We start from the raw sequence: 23429 nt of genomic DNA on the forward strand, positions 1-23429 counted from the left end.
ATACCTAGATGTACGCTGTATGACAGCACGTAAGAACTCAAACATTGCAGCAAAACGTGTCTGGAATTTAGGAGCACGTAATTCTTGGTATAAAGCAAAATATCCTTCTTTTAATTGCAAACTGTTAGATGCCAAATGTACCTGGAACATTCCTTAAACCTACTTCACTTCAGCTTAACATTCAGTGCAGATGCACTTGCAGGTAAACCTGTGGCTTAGGAAGCAGCTACTATGCTTTCTGCAGTGACCAAAACTTGCAGTGTTTAATATAATTCCCGTGACAAGCTCAGCCATTAGACCATCTTACTGCAGAACAGTCTTGAAGGCACCCACACACCAAAGGGCTATTTTCTTGACCCAATGTATTACACACCACTTGTGCACAATACCAGTTAGGTGGCAAGGGCTAGTGTCCCCTTCCCTGTCCCACCCATCTGTACCCAGCTCTTTTGTACCCCGCTGCAGGTACTACAGTCTCAATGAGGCTCTTCCACATCCCCAAAGAGGCTGTTTCAGAAACAAGAGACTGCAGTCCTCCCTCAAAACTACCACACCGCAGCACAAAGCACTGCACACTTCCCTGCCAGGTACTAGGAACAAATACCATCACTGTTTCTGCCTGAATTCCCAGGAAAAGCAGAAAGTCAACACCTCAACATCCTCCAGCATGAGGGAGATGCAGCTGAGGCACCGAGTCCTTAGCTCAACACCTTCCCTCTTCTGAAAGCCACTGAGCAACAGCTCTTACCAGGAATATGCTCTCCCCCATATGTGATGTTAACATCGTAGTCTCCTGGAACATAAGGAACATACTCGGCGCTGCAGCTCCCATCCTTGTTATCTTTACAGCTAATTTTAGACTCTGAAGGTCCTTCAACAGTTATCCCAAGGCCACCAATTCCTGCCCCTCTGCAAGAGAGAAACACAAACCATTAGAATTACCTGCTTCTAACAGCAGCTTCATAGCCTTCGCATGCACTGGCTGCATTTATACCCTTCTTGGAAATGCAGTGACCTGACTTCTGACGTCCAACCTTCAGCATGCTCTGGCATGCAAAGCCATTCAGCATAACCTCACTCACACTGTCCTAGGGTTTTATCCTCATCCACAACAAGCTCCTAATCTCTGCAAAGCAGAGTGCTCAGTACACAATGAGGTAGCACACACAGTAATCAGAAAGACACAGCTCGGCCTTTTTATAAATATTTGTACTGGGTTTAGCATCCTGCATCACACAACTCACTACACTCCTCCCTCCCTCAGATATTCCTAAGCAGGCCCAGTTACCTGGTGACAACTGAAAAGGCATTTGGCTGATTTGTGAAAGCTTCTTTGAGTCCAGGTCCTTGTGCTGTCACACGTGACGGATGGCAGCCCTCTGTCACGTTCACTCTGAAGGGACTGTTTGGCACAGGTACGCCATCGTACGTTACACTGACTGTGTGCAGACCTGTTAAGAGGAGGAAAACACATCCTGAATTTGCTAAATATTCTCATCACTTAACATCACTTCTACAAAATGCTACAGACTTAAATGTCAGTATATGGGTAAGAGCTTCCTCCATTTCACAAGACTTCACTAGTGTTTCATAAGCGAGATGCCATCTACGCACTGTTCTTCTGAAGCCAAGTTACCAGAGTCTGTTCTTCAAGTTAAAATAGAGCTACTTCCTGCAGAATTATCTCCTCTACTGGTAAAGATCTTGCTAAGATGCCAACAAGTTACTGGCAGACCTCAGCAGTTCGCCAAATGAAAGTGTCAGAAGAGCTGCTTGCTCTTGGTTTTCCCATTCCAAAAAAAAAAAGAAAAAAAAAGAAAAAGAAAAAAAAAAGAGCAGAGGTTACCCTTTTCAAAAGGCGTGTACTCCACTAAATATGTTCCATCGGCATTGTCCTGGATGAGACAGTCTGTGGGGGAGCCAGACGGGCTCGTGATCTGTGTCCTGATGTGGTCACCTCCAGCCTTTGTTAGAGGTCGAGCATCCACAGTGAACTCAGTTGTAGCTTCTCGGAAGACATCTGCAGGATACATTTTGAAGAGTCACTTGAAGAACTGCATGTATTTCCGATGACAAAACATTTTGTGAACCAGCATAATAAACAACTCACTTGGGAACATAACCGAACACCCCCGTCTGAGGGTCACCCCGGGAACACACCAGGCTATTACAACATCTAATGCTCAAAATACTCTGTTCAGGATAAAGGACCACAAGTCCTATGAACCCTGTTACAAACAACAGTTATTCTCACCTTTCCCTTCCACTCCTGGCCCAAACACTTTAACTCTGCTTGTGTCCACAGCTGGCTCCACTTTGACCCGGGCTGGGAATTTAGGCACTTGCTCTCCTCCATATCTCATCTTGATTGTGTACATACCAGCCGAGAGCGGCACGTACGTTACAACATAGGTCCCATCTTTGTTATCATCGATCTGGATCTCAGCTTTGGAACCAGCATCTGACACCATGTCCACCCGAAGGTCCCCAGGACCAGCTTCTGTGCAGTCAACGTTCAGCAGCCCTGCCTCACCTACTTTACCACGTTCCAGACCTGGGCCTGTGGTAATGACTTTAGAGACATCAAATGGCATTTCTATGTCTGCTTTAAATGGTGAACCAGGAACGTGAACTTCTTCAAAGAGGATGTTTACAAAATACTCTCCAGGCTTTGTAGGCAGGTAGGAGACGGAGCAGGTTCCATCGCCATTGTCCGAGCATTCAATTTTAGCTTCACATGGGCCTTCTACTGTCAAACCCAAACCTCCAGTTCCTGCCCCTTTGGTATCTATCATGAATTGGGCGGGTTTTCCAACGAGGCCCCCTCGAAGACCTGGACCATGAGCTTTTACCTAGAAGAGAATATGCAGTTGAGCTAAACTCATTTTGATCATGTTATTGCCAGCACAGACTGCCTAGACAGACTTGTTTGTATGTGGGATTTGATTAACAAGCTCTTAGAAAATGCACAGAAAGCAATGTCTCCTTTGCCACTCCTCCCAGTGGAGTTTGACTGCCAAGTTGGCATCGCTTCTCCAAAGAGGTTTCCAGGCAAGGATATTCATAATCCCACCACAGCTGGTTTTGCATAGCCATACGATATATAAGGTAGAAATGTTAAAATATTTGATGGCTGTACACACATTTTTCTTGAAATCTATTTCCTTAGAAAGGAGCATCTCAATTAATACAGTCGAGATGCTCATGTGGCCAACTTTATTAAATTAGGAGCAACACTTGTATTTGTCACACTAAGCAGGATGCTTGCAGTATTCTTAATTAGTTCAGTGTCTTCAAATACAGTGTTATAGGAATTACTTTCATGAGTCATGGAGCCTGAAAAAGGCTCAGCACTCCAAGTAAGGATTTCCTGGGTCTGGTTTGGCCAAAACCAAGCCAAGTCTCATACAATAGCCCACAATTCAGTTTTCAGGTACCAGTTGCTGTGACAGCCCCAAACCATTCACTTACTTTGGATGGGTCTGGAGGCAGCGTGGCCTCCACAGTATAGGGGCTCCCTGGGATTGGGTTGCCATCGTAGCTCACATCCACCACATACAGTCCTTCTTCCCTTGGGATGTATTTCACAGTGCTGCACTCCTTACCCAGAACCGGTTCCACCAGACATGGCACAGCCTTCCTCATAGGACTGGAAATATTAACATCCAGTTTACCTTGCCCACCAGCTCCTTTGGTGTCAATTACAAATTCCTGATCTTTCCCTTCTTCCACTCCTGAAAGAGACAAAATTCATTACTATGTATAAGTACCCAACATCAGACAGTGCCCCAAGAAATCCCTCATGCACATACCACTGAGGGAGCAAGCACTGGCAGAGCCCTGCTCAGTCTGCATCCCTCTGCATGCAAAAAAAACCTGCCAAACCAAACAGAAAAATAAACAAGTGCTTTGGTTAATTGAAGCTACAAAGCTACAGCACTAAACAAGCCTGTACGACGTGGCCTGACAGTATCAGAGGCTCATTTCAGGAACGCAACAACATTTCACAGCCCTAAGTTCTTCTGCTTTCAGAAAACAAAGAGACTGTATGAATGACATTCTGCACCATAGCAGTTACGTATATTTGAACAAACAGTCAGCTAGCCTCAAGAAAACTAGATTTCAGCAGCAGGTACCCAGCCTGGAGAAGAGTCCAGCTCTGTTCACCACCACAAGGAACTAAATCTCAGCACATGCTTTGTCCACATTGCTATGTAATCTTTGCCAAAAAAAAAAAAAAATCTAAATTGAAATTCAGTCCTCAAGAGGAACAACTGAGTCAAAGTAGTCAAGCTATAAAGTCAGAGGAGGTTGACTAACTGTAGCAAGTTAAAAAGAAGATTGTTTTGCCCACTTCTGTTCCAGTAGGACACAACTGCTATCCCCCAGATTCAGGAGATGCTTTAGAGGCAGCCTACAGGGTCTTCCAGCCCAGAGGTACTTACTGTTTTCGAGTCCATTGATTTTAACTTTGCTTAGGTCCAGTGGAGCAGCAACGCCCACAGTGAAAGGGCTCTTCGGGATAGGATCACCACCGTAAGTTACCAAAACCTTCATTGGACCCTAGTTGGAGAATTTACAAGTTAGCTCAGTTCCTCACTTCATACAAATGCACCACCATCCGAGCAGTAATAACTACACCTAATCCATTTTAGCTGACCACAGCCAAACTTACTGGTTTATGGACACTCAAGTTCTCATCTTACCGCAGTCCTTCAAAGTATTAAATGGCTTTTATTTAATGCAGGAAGAGACAGAAAGACAGTTCTTTCCAAGACTTAATTAGACTATATTCAAGCTGCCTGGCAAAATCTCCAGCTCAGGCTGGCTCCCACCCTCCCGGCGCTCAGACCCAACAGCTGAATGAATGTCCCAGTGCTCCAGACCAGGTATCCCCTTCCACCGCACGGAGAGGCCAGGCCAAAGCCAAGCCTGCAAAGAGGCCATATTATTATAGCATCTGAAATACCAGCGTTTTAAGCTCTACAAGTCAGGAAGATTAATGCTCTTGTGTATTTTGGCTGGAACACTGCACAGCTATGGCAAGCTCCAGCCCACGATGTGTGCTCCTTTTATTCTCTCCTACCGCAGTCCATATTTTAGCTATATCCACTGTTTGCTTACTTTTCGTTCTTGGCCAGTTCAGCTCCCAAGTGAAATAATCGTCGATGTTTCGCACAAGCTAGTGAATAGCTTCCATGATTATTCTTGGTTGTTTTTAGAAAACACACACACGGGTAGCTGTAGCAACACCGTGAGATAGATAACGCTGAGTAAACAGCATTAAACCAAGGCTCCTCTGCTGCTGACGCAGCCCCTCAGGAATTTAACTACCTAGTCTGTCCTCCCTCCACTCTGAAGAGTCCAGAGTCTCATTTGTAAGCTACAAACCTGAGAAAGACAGGGCCAGGAACGACCTAAGTACTCACAGCCTGCAGGGACAAGACTACTCTAAATACTATGCAGTCTGTTTTCACCTCCTCTTTTTAACCATTGCTTTCCTGCCATTGCTATCTGTGAGCATCTCCTGTAAGTCCACAGGTCCTCCATGACCCAAGGTACTCCTCCAGATGGGAGACCCAAGTGAGAAACATGGTTTGGGCACCCTGGCTTGTTTTACCACTGCCTTTCACATGAAACATAGCAATCTGGTACTGCTCACACACACGCGTACAGAGTTCAGACGACTTTGCTCCCTTCTGCATACCAACCCTGACTGAACAAGCAAAAAGCTTCTCCAAACAGGCACGCCAGCCACATCCTGAGATCATGCAACTGCTTTATCCAAAAACAAACCCTAGCTCTATGGTGCTTCCAAGAGTGCTAATCCAGCATTATCAGATAAATAATTGCTGCAGTCCTTCATATCAGTCCATTTTTATACAGCTACATTCAAGGAAGCTGGTACAGATGACCAAGTAGCTCATGTGTTTGTTCAGCAGAACAAGAGCAGCAAAACACTTTCATCTCAGCACTACAGCATCTACTTCTTCAGAAATATATGAGATTCGTGCATTCTAGTGTTTAATGGCCCTTTACAAACATGCAAGCACAGCATAAGGAAAAATACTTCTAGTTATTAGCAGCTTCCACTTCCAGCTCTTTAATGGTGTTGCTAGGAAGCATCTGTCTGTGAACCAAAACGAGTTAAGACTGTATTGTTTTCCAACCCAAGGGCAAACCTCATAAAGAGACAGATACTTTGACACATTTAATCTGCAGCCCAGCTTCCCTCCTCAGCAGTGACTCGTTCACTTGCCTACTGGGGAGCTGCTGCTCCATCACCCAAACGCTGTGCTTTTAGTCCCTGTGGATTGCACTACAGCTCCTTTCACAGCAGCAGCTTGCTAGAGGCAGCACACCACAGCCTCGACTTTGCAGGACCACAGCAGCCCAGAGCAGCTGGTGCAGCAGCCAGCTCTGTTTTGGACCCCAGGAAGGTTCACCATCCTTCCTCTTCGACTGATAAGGCGTGGAATGACAACACAAGCTGTGTGCTACTGCTTCAGTATCTCACTTGTTCCCAGAAAACAATGACAAGCTATCAATAACTACAGCAGAAGACTGCATTACTGCTTTCCAATCACAACTGTCCTGCAGACTTTAGGGATCCCAGGAAACAGAACACCCTGGCAAGTTTTATCTGCTCGTTCCTCTGTGCACAGGTCCCAGCGAAGGAGATCACAGCACTACAGCAACATAAGCCATTCACTCTTGTATTCCTGCAGGAGTTGGACCTACCTGCTGTATTGGAGTGTACCTAACAGTGTGGGAATAGTCATAGTTGTCAATGATATCCAGATCTGTCACCACCTCTCCTGGCACTGGGCTGCTGAACTGCACATCCAGAGGCGCTTTTCCAGCTCCCTTGGTGAACACAGTGAAATGCGTTGGTTTGCCATTCTCCACGCCTGAAGAAAAAAGTTAATTCTAATTTATGCAGAGCTTGCACACAGAAGCTCTTCCCAAGAAGCATTCAGTACCTACAAAGCCTAGTCAAGCAAAACGCCAAGGGAATGGAGTTGTTTCCAGTTCCCTGGCACCCCACCCCTCTGTATCCAGGAGGGCGTTGCTGCATCCCAGCAATGCTCAGCCAGGCAGTGGCTACCCTGCAACAGCCCCTCATGGTCCAGCACTGGCCACACCATCTCAACCCAGCTCTCACCAGTTTTGTTCAGCCCAGGTCCTTCAGCTTTCACTTTGCTGGCATCGTGTGAGGGGTCCACTTTAACTCTGAATGGGCTGGCAGGAATTTCCTGCAACAGAAAGACAGCTCTAAACATAACCAGATCACTCTTCATTAACCAAAACTAGACAGATAATTTTAAGATACTTCTGCTTTAACTCTAGCATCACCTTCAGTAAAATTGCACCCCACTTAACTGTTCTGCCTTACTGAGTAGTATCATTCAAAGTCTAGGGCAAAGTCAACAGCTGGACAATTTGCAGGAGCCTCTCCCCTTATTATTATTTTCTTTTTTTAAGAAAACTTATTTTTATTGCCATGTTCCTTCAAGAGTCACTTAGGTTTTCTATCCTTTATAAAGCAGCTTTGCCCCATCCCCGAGGTCACGTTCATGCCAGCCCAACACATCACATGCTTGAACTTCGTTGTCTCCAGCCATCCCCTCTTATTTGTGCACCTTCAAGTACTATAGAAATGTTTTCAGAAACAGCAACCAAAGTGCATGTGAGCTGGAATGGAAGGAGCCAGCTGTGAACTGCCACAGCCAGCTCTGCACTGGCACGTGCTTGGTGATCAAAAAGCAAATAAACAGACTAGAAACTGCAAAACAAAGATTACAAACCTCTCCCGCAAAAAGCACTTTAATAGTGTAGCGCCCAGCGGCAGGTGGTGCGTATTTCACTGTGAATGTATCATTAGCATTGTGGATGATGTCGAAATTTATGTCTTCTTCCTCATCGCTGACCACATGAGCATCACACTTAATTCCAACACTGACATCACCTAGGAAAAGCAAACGGGGTTTTTTCTACTGGATGGTACAGACACTGTTAGCCAAACAGCCACCACATTCCCATTTCCAGCAGTTGTTCGAGTCACCACATTAATTGATGTAACATCACATCACAATTCATTGCAATGTTCTGCTTCCCAAGGTTTTTCCATGCAACAAGGAACATCAGCACGAAACAATACAGAATTCCCCCCTTGCATGACCTGTGGTTCTAATACCACAGCAGCAGCCCAGCCTGCCTTTACCTTCTCCTGCATCTGTGCAATCAACAGTGAAGTGGGTAGGCTCGTTTGCTTTCAGGCCAATTCTCTCCACACCAGGTCCAAACACTTTCACTTTCTGAGGATGACTCCCTTGACCTATAAGGACCTACATGGATTCACAAAGGTCAGAATTACAGATATCTGTGTCAAGCTCAAGATCACAGTCAAGTCAGAGCATTGCTTGGACAGAGGCTACAAGAAAACAGTACCAAGGTAAGAGTGAATTGCACTGACTCCCCCAGGCTGCAGTTGGACAGACAGGAGACCTCTGACACGTGAGCTTGTAAAAACAGATTCCTCAAAAAAGGGATCAGAAGGGCACACCTCCTTGAAGTTCACAGAAGGGTTTTATCATCCTAGTTGTAATGACAAGTAAGTGTGAGCACAAATGTCCTACTTGGCTAAAACTAGTAATATCCACCTCTGTACTTACCCTAAACGGGCTATTGGGCACGTTGGCTCCTCCCCAGACAACAGAAATTGTATGTTTGATCGGTTTAACTGGCACATAGGAACAGGCAAACACACCATCAGGTTTGCTCTTTATCTGGATATCAATAAGGTTTCCTTCTCCGTCCTAGAAACCAGTAATACAAACAGAAGGTTAGAAAAGTTTGTAGTTTGAACAGCCCAAGACTGCTCCAAAATGTGGCTTTTTTTTCCCCAGAACTGCAGCTCAAAAATACTGAAGAACCATGCAAATGCATGCTCCAGTGAGTCTTCCTCATCTAACAGTTGCTCATTCCTAACACCATGCTACAACACATATTTTTAACAAGCTCGCCTTAAATTCACAGGCTCAGAGACACTTCGGGTGCTTCCAAATGACAGCTCCAGGAAATTACAGCTTGCTTTGCTGAGGAGATGCCAAGTAAGGCCACAAAGCCATGTATTTTATACACCAGGGAGAAGTCACCTTGTCTTGAATTAGGTTTGTTGCCTGACTACATTACACAGATCAAAGCACAGAGCTCTGAGAGAATTACACATGCCCAGAATTAACTGGTGTGTAAGTGAGTAGAAATACTCAAGGCATTTTTCTGCACAGTATTGAAGTCCTTTTGCTGAAGTTTCACATAGCTGCCTTTGGCTTTTTACCTGTGCATACATCTTCAGAGGTGCTTTCCCAGCGTCCTTGGTCTCAACTGTGAACTCAGCAGGATTGTTCACTATACAGCCAGTCCTCTCCAAGCCTGGGCCATAAGCCTTCACCTAAAAAACCAACCCAAGAATCTTAGCTTGCAGTTCAGAAAGAGAAGTAAAACGAAGCAATTTATTTCTGAAGACCTTCCCCTTCCCACAAAACCCATGAAACACAGGATACAAGTAGAGGCTAGTGTGAAAGCTGAGAATTTGGACTAACTCAGCAAGTTTTCATTATATTAAATCCAAATCACAACGGTATTATTAGAAAAAGCTGAGTAATATCTGGCTGGAGCACAGCAAATTCAGAGCTTTAAGTAGAGGTAGCTTCAGAGTCAAGTCTGTTACCAGAAACCTTCAGAAACATCTCTACTGTAGTTACATCAAAGATGTGTCATGCCATGGGTGAACTCTCGTACACCACCTTATCTGGGTTGAAGTCTCCCGAAGCCGGTCGGATGAAGGCCATGTAAGGGCTGTCTTTTATGTCCTCATCATCACACATAATGTGCACAGCATATTCACCGGGCTCTTTGGGCCAATACTTCACATCACATGAGCCATCATTCTTGTCATCACACTCAATTTTAGCCTGAGAAGGGCCTTCTATTGCAAAGCCTGAAAAAGGAACAAGCAGGTTCCTCATGTTAGGTTTGTGGTGGCTGCTAATTTAACACCACTTCTCCAAATTGCCTTTTATTAGCCATAACCATGCCTGATGTCCTCTATCACTCTTCTTCAGCAATATAGGAGATAATCCATCATTCCCTTCTGGATCTCATCCCACAAACCACAGATTAACACTTCCCATCACACGTTCCTGTCTCTAGGACTTGCCTTTGATACTCTTAAGTTTATGTTTAGACCAAAACATCTCACAGACTTTTTTTTTTTTTTTTTACTACTGCTGGAAAAAGCTATTGTTTCTCATGAGTTCGGTTGCTAGTGCTGCAATATATAAATATTTTTGGCAAACTCAGTAAAGTAACATACCAAGAGAGCCAACTTCTGTACCAATGGACTCTACCACGAAGTCAGCTGATTTTCCCACAACTCCCTCATGCAGTCCTGGACCCCAAGCTCGCACTTTCTGAGGACCTGCTTCATGACCCACTTGAACTTCAAAAGGGCTACAACAGAAAAGCAAAGCATGGGATTAGAAATGAGGACAAACACAGCATCCACATTTTTCCCTAGGCATTTTAATGAGGATTTACACTGAATTTCCCAAATTAATAGATGCTATCATGCGGTGGCACAGTGCCCAGCAGACTGTCTTTTTAGCAGAGAGGTCATCCAACCCATCGCGTGCTTACATCTTGCACCACAAATCCTAAGTGTCAAATACTTGGCTTGCACTGCTTGCTGTAGCCCTGGACACTAAAATAACAGATCCCTTCAAAAACTAACAGCGAAGGCCAAGCTGTGTGATCCACCAAATTCTATTGGTTTTTGTATTCATCATTTTGGGTTTAGCAAGACTGATGTGAATCACCCTTTAAAGCTTTGCCAATATAAGCTGCTACAGCCCTAAAACAGGCTGTAGATAAACTGTCACAGCAACTGCTTGCCACTAACTTTGTCCCCTCACATCTTCTTCAAAGACCAGTGCTTCTTTAAAAGCCCAACTACATAACCCATCGCAAAGCACAAAAAACTCCAAAAAAGGTACTTCTAACTCACCTTTTCGGGATGTTGTGCCCACCCCATGTAATCGTGACAACATACTTCCCTGGGGTAGTTGGATAATATTCAAATGCATATATACCATCCATAAAGCCTTTTTGTTTCACCAGCTCCTCCAAGCCCTCTGTTGAAAGATCAGTTCAGCATTAAATTTCACAGCTTCCATCCTGCCTTCAATTACTCAGACAAGTTCATGTTTTCTAGTATTTATTTTAGCTTGCAAGAATAAATTTCTTCCATCAGAAAAAAAAAGGTCAGGTTATAAGGGAAGTTAGTTCTAGTTGCCCTCTAGGACAAAGACAGCAAACACTTCCAGAAGAAATACAGCAGAAAGTATTTTAAGTTACCAGACTTAATAGGTTCCCTTGTGTTTTATTTTCTTAGTCTGCAGTATGATGCATGTCATATGTTAAAACAAAAAAGCTTAACATTTGTCAGACTTTGCAACCACAAGTATGCAGGGAATGCCTACTTTTCATTTTCTTCAAGATGAAGAATTTAGGGAGAAAAGCTTAATACACTAAAATTTACATCGATACGTCTGTTGCTTCCCCCCCACTCCCCCCAGCTAACTGCGCTAAGCCACACAGTCAGGGCACTGTGTGTGTGGAGGAGGTGAAGGCAATACAATGCACCTTTTAATACCGTCCCAGCCTGGGGGAGGTGACCGGCTCGCAAGTACAACACGAGCACAGCAGCTCCCCGAGAGCAGCAGCACAGCCACGGCTGCTGGCAGCCTCGGGAGCCCGCTGCACGAGCCAGCAGCAGCCAGCATGCCCATCACCCCAGCCTGCCGCGGTCCAGGCGGAGGACCACATCCAGAGCTCAGGGCACAGCAAAGGACCTGGGGACAGATCCTGGCAGAAGGTCTCCATGTCAGCCTACAGGTTTCCTCAGCATTCTCTTCCCCTGCTCATGTGCCCCAGCATCCAGTGCACCCAGGAGTACTGCTCTGAGCCATCCCTAGCTTTATGAGAGCAAGATTTGCACCCTGAAAGAAACCCTGGAGCATAAGTTGCTCCCACAGATCAGATGAAGATGCAATGCAAACCCATGAAGTTTTGAGGCCACAGCAGGCAGATGTGTGGTTTTCCTCACTTTTGCTAACTGATATGCATGAAAATGGAGACACCTAAATCCAGGTGTAATCTTACCCAGCCCTTCAGCTTGAAACCTTCACGTTGGAGAAAGTACCAGAAAACCCTTCTGAAATTTGTCATTTACAGTGACGCAAATCCCATCAGGCCACCGTCTCCTTACTGCTCTTTCTTTATGCAGTCTCCACTTCTGCCCCTTATCCAAAACACATCCACAGCAACTTACTCGGTCCCTTTATAGTGACTCCGAGATCTCCGCTCCCTGCTGCTCTTGTATCAACCTTGAAGTCAGCCGTTTCCCTCATGCGGACGCCCTTGGGCTGCAGACCTCTACCAGTGGCACGACACGCGTTGGGATTGCAGGCTGCAAGGGAATTTCAGACATCAATACCATCTTTGATTCTCCACATACACGTAGCCTAGCCAGCCTGGAACAACCTTTAGTTTAATGTTGACTCAGGGCAGCCACAGCTTAGCTTTCAGCACAGGTTTGAACGCTATAGCATTAAGGCAGACAGACAGGAGTGTGCCCAGCCATTGTCTATGTCCCATGGCTTTTGGGCAGTAGCAGTCGGCACAGCGAGGCAACACTGACCCTCCACAAGGGCCATTCTTTTTAATAAAGCAAATGCTGAAGCCCTGTTGCTTTCCAATTTGATTCCAGTTATCAGTACAAAACTTTTACACAGCTATCATGTACAGATATTCACCATACTAGGGCACAAGCTTCCTGATGCCTTTCACATTGAGAGGCACACTGCAGCATGGGGTGAAGTTCCCCTTTGCAGGTAAGCCCCAGTGAACAGTATTATTGTGCTGTTCTTTCAGAATCACAACTGGAGTAACCGCTTTTAGTAAAACAGAGTTCTGCACGTGTTTTGTTAAGAGATGTCACATCAAAGCCCCCTGCTTGTCAGAGTTCACATTCCAGAAGCAAAGCCATCAAGTCCTCTGCAGACCAAAGCAGCCATGGGTAGGGGCAGTAGGTGACATATGGCTGAGCTTAAGCTTACGCTTGAGCCCTTTACTCCAAGTACTCCTCCAGGCCTGCAGAGTGGCTACATAAATAAGTAACATCCACTTATGAACAATTTTTGTTACACAATCCCAGCTATCATGTCGTCTTCAACTCCAGAGACCTGAAGGGTTTGAAGAGACTTACAAATAATCACAGCTTCCCAGCAGTGTGACCCCAACATGCATTTCCCCAAAATATGCCGTGCTTACAGCAGGAGCACAAGTCTGCCAAGCAGCTCATTGGGTTTTCACTTTTTTCAATAGCTAACAAGTTCTACCCTCACCCCTGCAGCAGCCAACATCACTCTGTGTCCTGCACCAGACAGTGTCAGTGAAGATCACATGCCATCTACTAGCTCTGAAAACTTGGTGGGAGCATACGGGAGCGTGCCCAACGTGGAGTGGGAATGGCCCGCAGAGCCCTTACACAACTGAGTCAGGCAGCTTGTGGTTAAGCCAGTTTCACTGACTAGGTCACACAACACTTCAGTTCACTTGCAACTTTCTTCCCCAACCCCAACAAAACCAAAAACTCTTTTGGCCAGAACAAGCTGCAGGCTAGAAGCTTACAAAAAGCAAACATGACAGAGCATCCTGCACACCTCTTACCAACTATGAAGCCATTAGCAGTGAAGTCCAAAATTCCACAAATGGAGGGTAGCTCAGGAGAGATGAGCAGAGATCTAAAAGCATAGGAGCACGTAAGGATGGAACAGAAAGCAAGTTAGGTGTCAGTTAAGGAGGAAAACAGTAAATCTAGTCATTTGAGGAACAAAGGTGGAAAACAGCAAGGCACTGCATAGCTGCATAAAACACTTCAAAAAAATACAAAGGGCAGTTTAACGTTTGGAAGTCTAGGCAGAAAGGAACTCTAGCAACAAAAGCCATATTACTGTTAGAGAGCACTGTTTTACCCTGTCAATACCCAGGTGACTCAATGAATCAGGTTCAAGATATTGAAAGGTACAGAGAATGTCCAAGGCAAGATTCAAGCATATTCTGTGATCATATCCAAGGAGAAAAGTAGTCATCTACATTTAGGTGCATTTTTAAGAAGCATACCCTCTCCGATGAGAACAGTGCAAGGAGTTTTGGGAATTGCCTCCCCAGCAAAAGTCACTTTGACAATGTGAGGACCAGCTTGAACAGGTTTGTAGGTACAACGGTAGACTTGGTTGCCTTTGTCTTCTACTGCAACTTCAGCAAGGCTTCTCCCCTGAGGATCCTCCACTTCCACAATCACGTCACCCACACCGGCACCTGCAAAGGAAACAAGCCCAGCTGAGCCTTGGCCTCCCCACAGCAACATGTCTTGTGTTTAGGATCATAGCCAGCCATCTGGGCTCAGCCAGTCTCTGCTACCATTTCTAGACACAGCCTAAATGTTCAGCTTCTGCTGACATCAACCAGACATTCTAGTGAGGAGGGGATAAGACAGGATGGTGGCATCTTCCCAAAGCCATCAAACTGACAGGGCTCTGCTGTTCCATCCGCGGGGTTTCTCAACAGCATTACAGCACTGAATACACACACAGCCTGGTTACCCTATCGCTACTACCCTGTAGCATCTCTACCACAGACTAGCCTGTGACTTTACCAGTCAGTTAAATCTCTCAAGCTTTGAAACAGTTTAGAGCTTGGACAATGCACTTGCTGGTCTGGACAAGGATGCTTCTCTGCCCGACTATGCAAACTCACTTTTCTTCAGACACCTGCTCCCCCCATATTTTATTCAACTCATCACACAACAAAATCAGTTTTCCAGACACTTTCAGAGGCCAGACATGTCTTTACATGATTCAGACCACTCCCTCTCCCAATTAAAGGTTAAACGTAACGCTTCCCCTCGCTATAACCACATTTAATTTTATTTCTAAGCACCTTTAGGCAGAAAGCAATTTAAAATATGCTACTCAGCATATTTTGGTGTTTAAATACTTGAAGTAACTACCCTAAGTAGTTTCACATTGTTCTAAATGAATTAGCATTTGTAGTATCTTATTGACTCATTCCTCTAGGCTACAGCATTGGCCTAATAGCAGGCAACAAGTCACCTGATGGAGATGTCCTAATGAAGATAGCAGCCCTCTAATAATTACAATAGAGGTTGAAACCAGTTTGAAGTATAAACTCAAAGTAGCACTGCAGTAGATTCTTTCTGTAAAGCTAAATACAGAACAAAGTAAGCATTTACAGTTTACTCACAGCTCATCCTTCAGAGGTGGGCATTTCACATTCCTGTTTAAAATGAGTTGGGGGAAGAAACCAGCCAGGAATTTGCCTGCTGCCATTCAGCAAGTTCACAGCAAATTTCTGGGTAATGCTTAGCACCTTCCTGCCCCAGCTCAACTCCATACTTCAAACATTTCACACACAGCTGAAGCCTCCAGAGCAGCCTGACTATTATTTCACTTCTGAATTTGATGGGGCTGCAAATCCTCATCCACTTCTCAGTTTTTTTATTTCTCCATGGCTTAGGTTCTCCTCATGTTTGAGGAAGCTGCAGGATTTTGGCACTCATTCATCCTGCTTACCTGCTGTGTAGAGGTCAAAGTAGGTAGGCTTGTTGGCAATGTTCCCTGTCGCCTCCAGTCCTGGTCCCTTTGCTGTTACTTTGCTTGCATCTCCCTGGGCTTTGTCAACGTTGACTTCAAACGGGCTCTTTGAGATGTGTTGCCCAGCAAACAGGACCGAAACCTAGAAAGAGACAGCATCAGCTCCAACCCACCAGGCAGAGTTCAGTGTCACTGCCACACAGCCAAGCACAGGGTCAAGCGTCTGTGTTCCTAGCACAGAGGATCTATGCCTCAGAGGGAAGAGAGACCATCCATCCTACAAGCTTCATCCTGTCCATGCAGCATAACTGCTGGCCACCTCCTTAAAGTGCTACTGATCACAGGGTCAGCCACGCTAGCAGGGATGCTCGAATCTGGATGTGCCAGTAAGAGGCAGATCACCACCCAGCAATGAAGTGGCAGCAGAAATTGTATTTGTCTTTTCAGGCTGGCTGTGAGGACCAGTCACTCAGGCAGGTGCCAAGCAATGGGATTACCCATCACAAATTTGCTTTTGCAGGCATCTGGGGACAGAGCTGGGTGGAGAACCTCTGCAAAACCCCTATGGTGGACAATATCATCAGCAAAGAAACGCCTTATAGAAACAACCTGGTACTTTCCTCTGAATCTCTCTGACAACCCACAAAACTGGTTTCGTGATCTGCAAGAAGCGGCACCATGTGAGAGGAGATCCAGCTTGTAGCACTTGTACTCAAACACCCACGCACATTCTCCCAACACAGACCTCCTTCCCCCTTCAGAAGTGGGCAGCCCAATAGCCCAGATAGAGAATTAAGGCCACATCAGGTTATCTTTTCTTCAGGATGCCCAGAGTGGCTATTAGACCGCCAGTAAACAGGCAGCCCTCAGGGCCTCAACATTAACAACCAGCAGAGCAGCACGTTTGCAAGAGAATATGAGTTATTGACACACAGCCTACCTTGTGAGGTCCAGTAACCCTTGGCACATACTGAACTGAATAGGTCTTGTTTTTGTCACTGGATGGTGTTATCTTTGCCTAGGAGAGAAAACACATCCGTTGAGCTGTAAAAAAAAAAGGCTTTCTGGGTTGCACTTGGTACCGCGAACTATCTCCAGAGTCAGCAATGTCAGAGACGTGTGTTGTGGGAGCAGGGATCCTTGCTATCTCCTCTTTTCATACAGAAGAAACTCCATTGGTTTTGTCTACATGAGACAAAGCTAGCTACCTTCTCCCCAGCCCTTTCCCCTGCTCTTAATTGCTCTACTAAGGCAAGCCAAAACTGAGGAGACGTTAAGTCCAACATACAGCTGTATTTTTCTGGAATGTTGTAACATGATCAAGTGGAGTACTTGGATGAGAAGTTTCTATAAACATTAAAACCAGCATTTTAACTCAAAATGATTCATGGCATCTAAATAGCTGCTTTAGCCATTCCTGCAGAATGAGTAAGGGCAGACAGTGATTTAGTGATGTGTGTTATCTAAAAGCGTGTCAGAATGTACTTGGCCAGTCAAGCTAAAGCACTGCAACTACTGGACACTGGAGTTGTGTTGCTTAGTTGCAGATAGTGACATTTTTTTCAAGTTCATCCAGTATGGCAATTATGAGGAAAAGCTCAAGGCTTGCACTTTTGATAGATGGTATTTTGCAACTTCTTTTTAGATTACTTATCTGTTAAATTTTAGATTACTTATCTGTTTCACAAGTGAGAACTTGTGAAAGATGAAGGTTACTGCAAAAGCTTCAGCGTTCAGACCAGCTTTCTTTTTCCACACAAAATATTTAACATACACACCTCTTCTCTGTTTCCTTCTGGATCCTCTATGAAGACCATCAGGTCTCCCTGCCCAGCACTGATGGTATCCACCGTGAAGATGGCAGGCTGCTTCACCATGTTCCCGTGAGGCTCGATCCCTGTGAGACAGATGCAGAGCAGCACATTAGCTGTTGCTACAAAACCCAAAAGGTTTGAAGGCTATCCACAATCTGTCCAACCCATCCTGCCACACAAGCCTTCAGCACCAGCTTCCTCAGTCTTGCTGCAATACACCTCTTCACCAGCTGCCCAGCGCACAGTGCTCACAATAACCCCTACTCTTACCACACAAGCATTTTTAAAAATTGGTTGAATCATTGGCACTCGACTCATCTCAGCATCTTTGGTCAAGTCAGGAACCTGGCTGGCATCTGGTTTCAGGTGAAAGCAAGTCACCCCCGTTTGCCTGAGCAATGTACTGAGGGTCACCCCCACAGCTGGCTAGTGCCCAGTCAATGCCAACAGCGAGCAGGGTCCTCTAGTTGCTCTTTAGGAGCTGCTCTGCTTGACACAGCTAAATGCTGCAATAGTACAGCACCGCAGGAAGGGCAACCAGGGAGGTAGGAGAGAAATTTTAGGAAGCCTTTCGGTAAAGGCATAACCCTAGAGCCAAGGGTGAAAGACTTATTTAAGCAAGACAGTTCTTATCTATACTGTCCCATTTTACTCCATTTTCAGAACTCAGCTGTACAGACACTGCTCAGATTTATTATTCTTTGAAAGCTGCTTAAACTACTTTGCCAGAGCCAACACCGTACAAATGGCAGGAACCTCTTTAAACCACGAAAATCCTGCAATTCAGTGCCACTTCCACTTAATTTTTAATCAGTTTCCTTATTGCTCAGTGCGGGGCCTGTTACAGCATGCATTTACCAGCAGGGTTTCATCATCTCCCTACATGTAGCCCCAGGTCATGACACCTGCCATGGTGGTGTCAGACTGAGTGGGTGGAAGAACTTCCCAAAGTTGCTGGTTCCAGACTAGTCCAAACATATATACCCTTCCGTCCAAGGGAATTACTCCTCGTCTTATTCATAAAACTGTGGGCACTACTGCTCCATAGCACAATTAGTGGAAAGTGCAATGTCTGATAGATTGTAAAGGAAATGGTTGTGAACAACAGAATTCCTGAACTTGTTTATCTTCAGAAAACAATAACTTGAGAGCAATGCAAGGAAGATCATGTTTTTACTAGGAAATCTGAGCATTCTGATAAGGTGTTAACAATTGACATATTCATTCTTTCAAACTAAGCCCTAGATTATCACCTAGTTTAAACAGTTATAAATTCACTCTATGTATCTTCAGTCCACCACACAAGCATTAGGATATGGTATTTGAGTTAAGTATCACTCCTGCAAGCACGAGAAGGATTGGTTATCCTCAGGAGACAGCTTCAGCCAGGACACGAGTTAAGTATCTCTCCTGCAAGCACAACGAGAAGGATTAGTTATCCTCAGGAGACAGCTTCAGCCAGGACAGCATTAGTCACAGAACTTTCTTAGCCTATATTTCATCTTCTAGATTTTACTCTCTTATCAGCAATCTGCTTTGGCTGGTTAAATGAGAACTCATAGTGCATCACTGATGATCCACACAATTCTGTACAGCACCTCTGCAGGCTCATTTCACATCAGGTCTACACACAGCTGCCCTTGGAGCAAACCATCGCTGTGTCCAGGTTGGTGTACTACAACTGAGACTCATGTCAGGAGGTTATGAGCAACTTACAGGAAAAAACAGTAATAAAAAAAGCTGAGACTAACCAAAGATGAGACTAACCTACTTGATAGTCACCTTCTTCTGGAAGCATGAAGACTTGTTACTCATTTGTCCAGAAGACCCTGCCCAGTTTGGTAGGGAGTCCCTTAGTGCTGGAGTCACCTTTCAGTCCGGACATATGTTAGCAGTCAGAACTGTCAATGATATTTAGTGACTCTGTTTTGGCAATTAACTTTGGGAAAACATCAATCTTTCAAGAAGAGACACTCACCCTTTATAATTTCCATTACAATGGCTCCAGAGCACTATATGCATGAAAGCAGACACCAAAATAATTCCAGTTTTTGAAAGAATAAGAACATGACTAAAGCCAGACTTGACAGATTGAGATAGGTCGATCGGTCACTTACACAGTAAGTGGAATATAGTTAGTCTATATGTTTGGGGTCTGACAAATGTGTCTATGCATTATGGTTTGCTGTGGAAGGCACCAACGAGGGACAAACTGAAAGCAGGGTAAGTGCTAAACCCACTCCTGACTAGAGTGACTGCTCTTCAGTGTGTAGATAGTGTCCATATCCATTCATTCCACTAGTTAAGTTTAAATGGAAAATCAACTTTAAAAACAAACAAACAAACCAAGAAAAACAGAAAAAAATAAGAAAAGTCTTGTTTCTTCCCATTTCACTCTTGTACACTCACTTCTGAAGCCCATTAATTCTAAAAATCCTGAAGGACCAACAGCAGCCCCCAAATAAAAAAAAAAAAGATGGAATGGAGAACAAAGTATAATGCTTAAACCTTACTACATACCAAGCATATTAAAGGTAAAAATTTGTTATTCATTTAGTTGTGATTGTATTCCAATCTAGAGTAGAACCACATCTGAAGTTACAGGAAATTATCTATTTAAAAGCTACGTTAAAAATAAGAATACCTATGTAGATCTACAGTTGCATAAACATCTATGGCCAAGTCCTTCCAATTAGCAAATACAACCTTTACAACAAAGGCTCAGCACTGTTGAATGTTTGAAGGGTTACCAACCCACCCTTGTGCACCTGCAAAGTATTCACACCTACCGATCAATTCACAGGACTTGTTTAGAATTAGCCTACCCTAACACACACCTGTCATCAAGCCTGGGAAACTGGAGACTCTGCCTCTACACAGAGCCTGCTCAGAGACACACTGATGTAAAGAAGTTTTTCCTCTTTAAAGGCATGGTTTATCATGAGAAGCATTCACTACTAGCTCACTGACCGTCAGCAGTACTACTGCTATCTTAAATTTCACACCAAGGTTGGTTTAGCCCATATCATGCTACTTCTTCCAGCTGTGGGTTGCAAAGCTGGCAGCTTGTAGAACAGGTTCAGAGTCCTTGGGGAATTTACATGTTAGAACTAGGAGTGTCTTTTGGACTATATCCACATATTTCTGAAACTAGGCACCACACCAAGAGTATACAAGTGAAACTTTGAAGTCAGTTACAGTAGGTCTGGAGTTCAACATAAGCAAAAAACCCCACCCAGCTTTCTGAAGAGTTAAACGCTCTGTGCAGCTTAAGCTCACCAAGTTCTTACCTCTGCCGTAAGCCCTTGCTTTCTTTGGATTCAGTTTGGGTTTTAGAGGAGCTCCTGGTTTCAGCTTGGCTTTGGGGAACTGGGACAGATAAGTCATTACAGAGTGCTCATCCACATCAGGGTGGATAATTTCTTCAGGGGTAATAACCTGAAAGACAGCACAATTAAGTATATTGTACCAGTGCTTGGTTACCGCATGTCAACACAGAAACAGAGCTATGACACAGTCTTACATTTCAAAACTCCCACATGCTAATGCAATTTCTTGCATTTGTTTTCCCTTTGATACACACAACATCATTTATTATCTCATGGCAAGAAAATCAAGAAGCTCATTACGGTCCCAATGTGGTTTGGGGGCTTTTTGTGCCTCGATTATTAGGGGTTCTCAGGAGAACGTGACAAACGAAACGGTAGAAAGGCAAGACAACAATAGCTAATGTTCCCCTCGAAAAGCAACATGGGGATAACTGAAACTGAAAGAATTAGTAATTCATAACCCTGTGAGCTACAGCTCTGAACTGCAGCGCTTGCAAAGTGAAGCTTGTGACCAGTCTCTTCTGCTCCCATGATACAAGCTGCTCCAAGAGCCTCAGAGACTTCAGCAATGCCATCGAACTTCATCAGCATGAAAACAATCTACTTTGCAAATACATTGTTCTCTCTCTGAAAGTGATCTTTGCAGGTGATTTCCTAAGCCAGTGAGTGTTTCTTCTATGGAATGCAATGCAGCAAAACACACTCCATGGACTAACAGAGCAAGCACCACTACACACGCACTTCTTCCCCTACCCTACATGCTGCAACACCAGCTGTCTTCAGCAGAGACACCTACACAAAATCTTACAAGCAGAGCTCTGAAATGTGATCGTGTGCTTCATTACAATTTGCCCTTTCTCGGGCAATTTCACACCAGTAAACTCCAACTTTTGGAAGCGTCCAAGCAACTTCACCTGTTTTCCTCAATCTAAATTCAAGCTGGTTGCAAGTGGAAAGCTAACGGCCGTGCTTCCCACAGGCAGCCCACGCAGCCTCACCTGCGGCACACCCAGCCAGTCGTCCGCCTGCTGCATGGCCTCCCGAGCATTGTCAACTGGTTTCTTCGGGTCCCAGGTCTCCCAGTCAGGGCACAGACCTGCAAGCACATTTCAGTTGTTAGGTGTTATCAGCAAAGGAGCTTCCCTAGCTGAAGAAACCAAGTACAGGCTCCACAGCCACTTGTATTACACTGCCATACAGAAAGACATCGAGAGCTTTGCAGAAGTAACCAAAACAAGATGAGCATGTTCTGCTCACTGAAACATTTACAAGACAACAACCAGCATCTCCATGGGCCCTAATGGTACAGGCAGTAACAGCCAGTTCAAAAAGACTCCCACCCACCTTGCCTATCAACTGAAGATGTAAAGCTTTTCAGTCAGCCACACAACTACACTGCTTTAAATTTAAGCTGTGCAAGACACCACTCAGCATGAATACATTGAGCCACTCTTTATCTTTCACTGGCTCTCCTGTAGCAAATTTGGAAAAGAAAATTTCAGCTGCTTGCCATAGCAACCCATATTGCATTAGATGAACACCAGCAATCACATTAGCATGGCTGGTTTACAAGAAGGTGAGGGAACTGTGTCTTTTTCATGCTTCATCACATTACTCGCCTTAAGTAGCACAGCCTCAGCTTGCTAAACACTGAAGTTTCAGGTAGTGTGCGGCTTCTGGCTGCTCTGTGCTCCCTCTGCAATCCTATTTCAGGGGAACACATGAAGCCTCCTGCTGCGCCCTGAAGTTGAAAGGTTGTTGGCACTTGCTGTGGGAACAAGTCTTTCTTGCATTTAGGAGCCAGCATTTGCGCCTTTGTCCCTTGCACCCAATACAAAGCTTAGACGTGGCGCCTCCAATAATGCAATCACACATTCTGCTTTAGGCCAGTATTTCTCTTGGCCAAGTCGTTCACAACTTGCTGCTTCCCACAGATGGCCTCTTTGGACTTGGGTTTTCTTGAAAGCTTCATTCCTGTCTCCATCTCAGCAGTAAAAACCTCCTCCCAAAGAAACAGCAGACCAGCCACAAGGACAGCAGGCAAGGAAAACACTGACCTTCACAGCAAAGGACTTACCTGGAGCACAGCTGTCAACAAGAGCTCCCAGTGCTTTGCCATCCTGCCAGTTTTGATTGAAGTTTGTGATTGGCAAGTAAGGAATTTTGTTCTGGATCCAACCCAGCAGCCTCTGCTTAGGGGTCTGCTTTTTTGCATCATCATCACCTTCATCCTCCCACACTGGCATGGAAATGGAGTAGTGGAGGATAAGGGTCCATATCAGGCCAAGGATCAACTTCAAGTTCCCATCAACTATGGCTTTACTATCTGGAAGACAAAAGACATACAACTGATTATTTCCCACCCTAAAGGAAAGAGGCATGTTTTTTAAAATACCGTGCCTGCTCTCATCAAGGAGAAGTGACCCAGGCACTGCTCGGGCAGAGACATCATTATTCATGCCCTGCATTAGATGGGAGGAAGGAGAAGAGTCCAAGGACTCAGCACTCTCCAGCTGTCTTGAGAGCTCAGTGCTCTCCAAGGGTGG

At 44.9% G+C, this 23429-nt stretch overlaps 1 protein-coding gene across 1 annotated transcript in view; it reads right to left on the reverse strand.

The window, feature by feature from the left end:
* The window catches only part of LOC104525603 (filamin-B), a gene marked incomplete at its 5' end in the record, with an annotated part of 48215 nt that extends 25006 nt beyond the window's left edge, over positions 1-23209 (reverse strand). Inside the window, 23 exons of the mRNA XM_010168807.2 lie at positions 749-909; positions 1289-1451; positions 1847-2020; positions 2255-2852; positions 3472-3734; positions 4446-4563; positions 6742-6911; positions 7166-7256; positions 7809-7969; positions 8225-8348; positions 8676-8819; positions 9341-9454; positions 9810-10003; positions 10379-10515; positions 11069-11195; positions 12395-12532; positions 14248-14445; positions 15720-15882; positions 16681-16758; positions 17519-17637; positions 20845-20992; positions 21882-21979; positions 22961-23209. Of these exons, the coding sequence (XP_010167109.1) occupies positions 749-909; positions 1289-1451; positions 1847-2020; positions 2255-2852; positions 3472-3734; positions 4446-4563; positions 6742-6911; positions 7166-7256; positions 7809-7969; positions 8225-8348; positions 8676-8819; positions 9341-9454; positions 9810-10003; positions 10379-10515; positions 11069-11195; positions 12395-12532; positions 14248-14445; positions 15720-15882; positions 16681-16758; positions 17519-17637; positions 20845-20992; positions 21882-21979; positions 22961-23209 (3930 nt within the window). The remainder of the gene's footprint in view (positions 1-748; positions 910-1288; positions 1452-1846; positions 2021-2254; positions 2853-3471; positions 3735-4445; positions 4564-6741; positions 6912-7165; positions 7257-7808; positions 7970-8224; positions 8349-8675; positions 8820-9340; positions 9455-9809; positions 10004-10378; positions 10516-11068; positions 11196-12394; positions 12533-14247; positions 14446-15719; positions 15883-16680; positions 16759-17518; positions 17638-20844; positions 20993-21881; positions 21980-22960) is intronic.
* Positions 23210-23429: the final 220 nt, after the last annotated feature.

This window comes from Antrostomus carolinensis, unplaced genomic scaffold (genome assembly GCF_000700745.2).
Source record: "Antrostomus carolinensis isolate BGI_N321 unplaced genomic scaffold, ASM70074v2 scaffold2385, whole genome shotgun sequence".
Classification (NCBI taxonomy): Eukaryota; Metazoa; Chordata; class Aves; order Caprimulgiformes; family Caprimulgidae; genus Antrostomus; species Antrostomus carolinensis.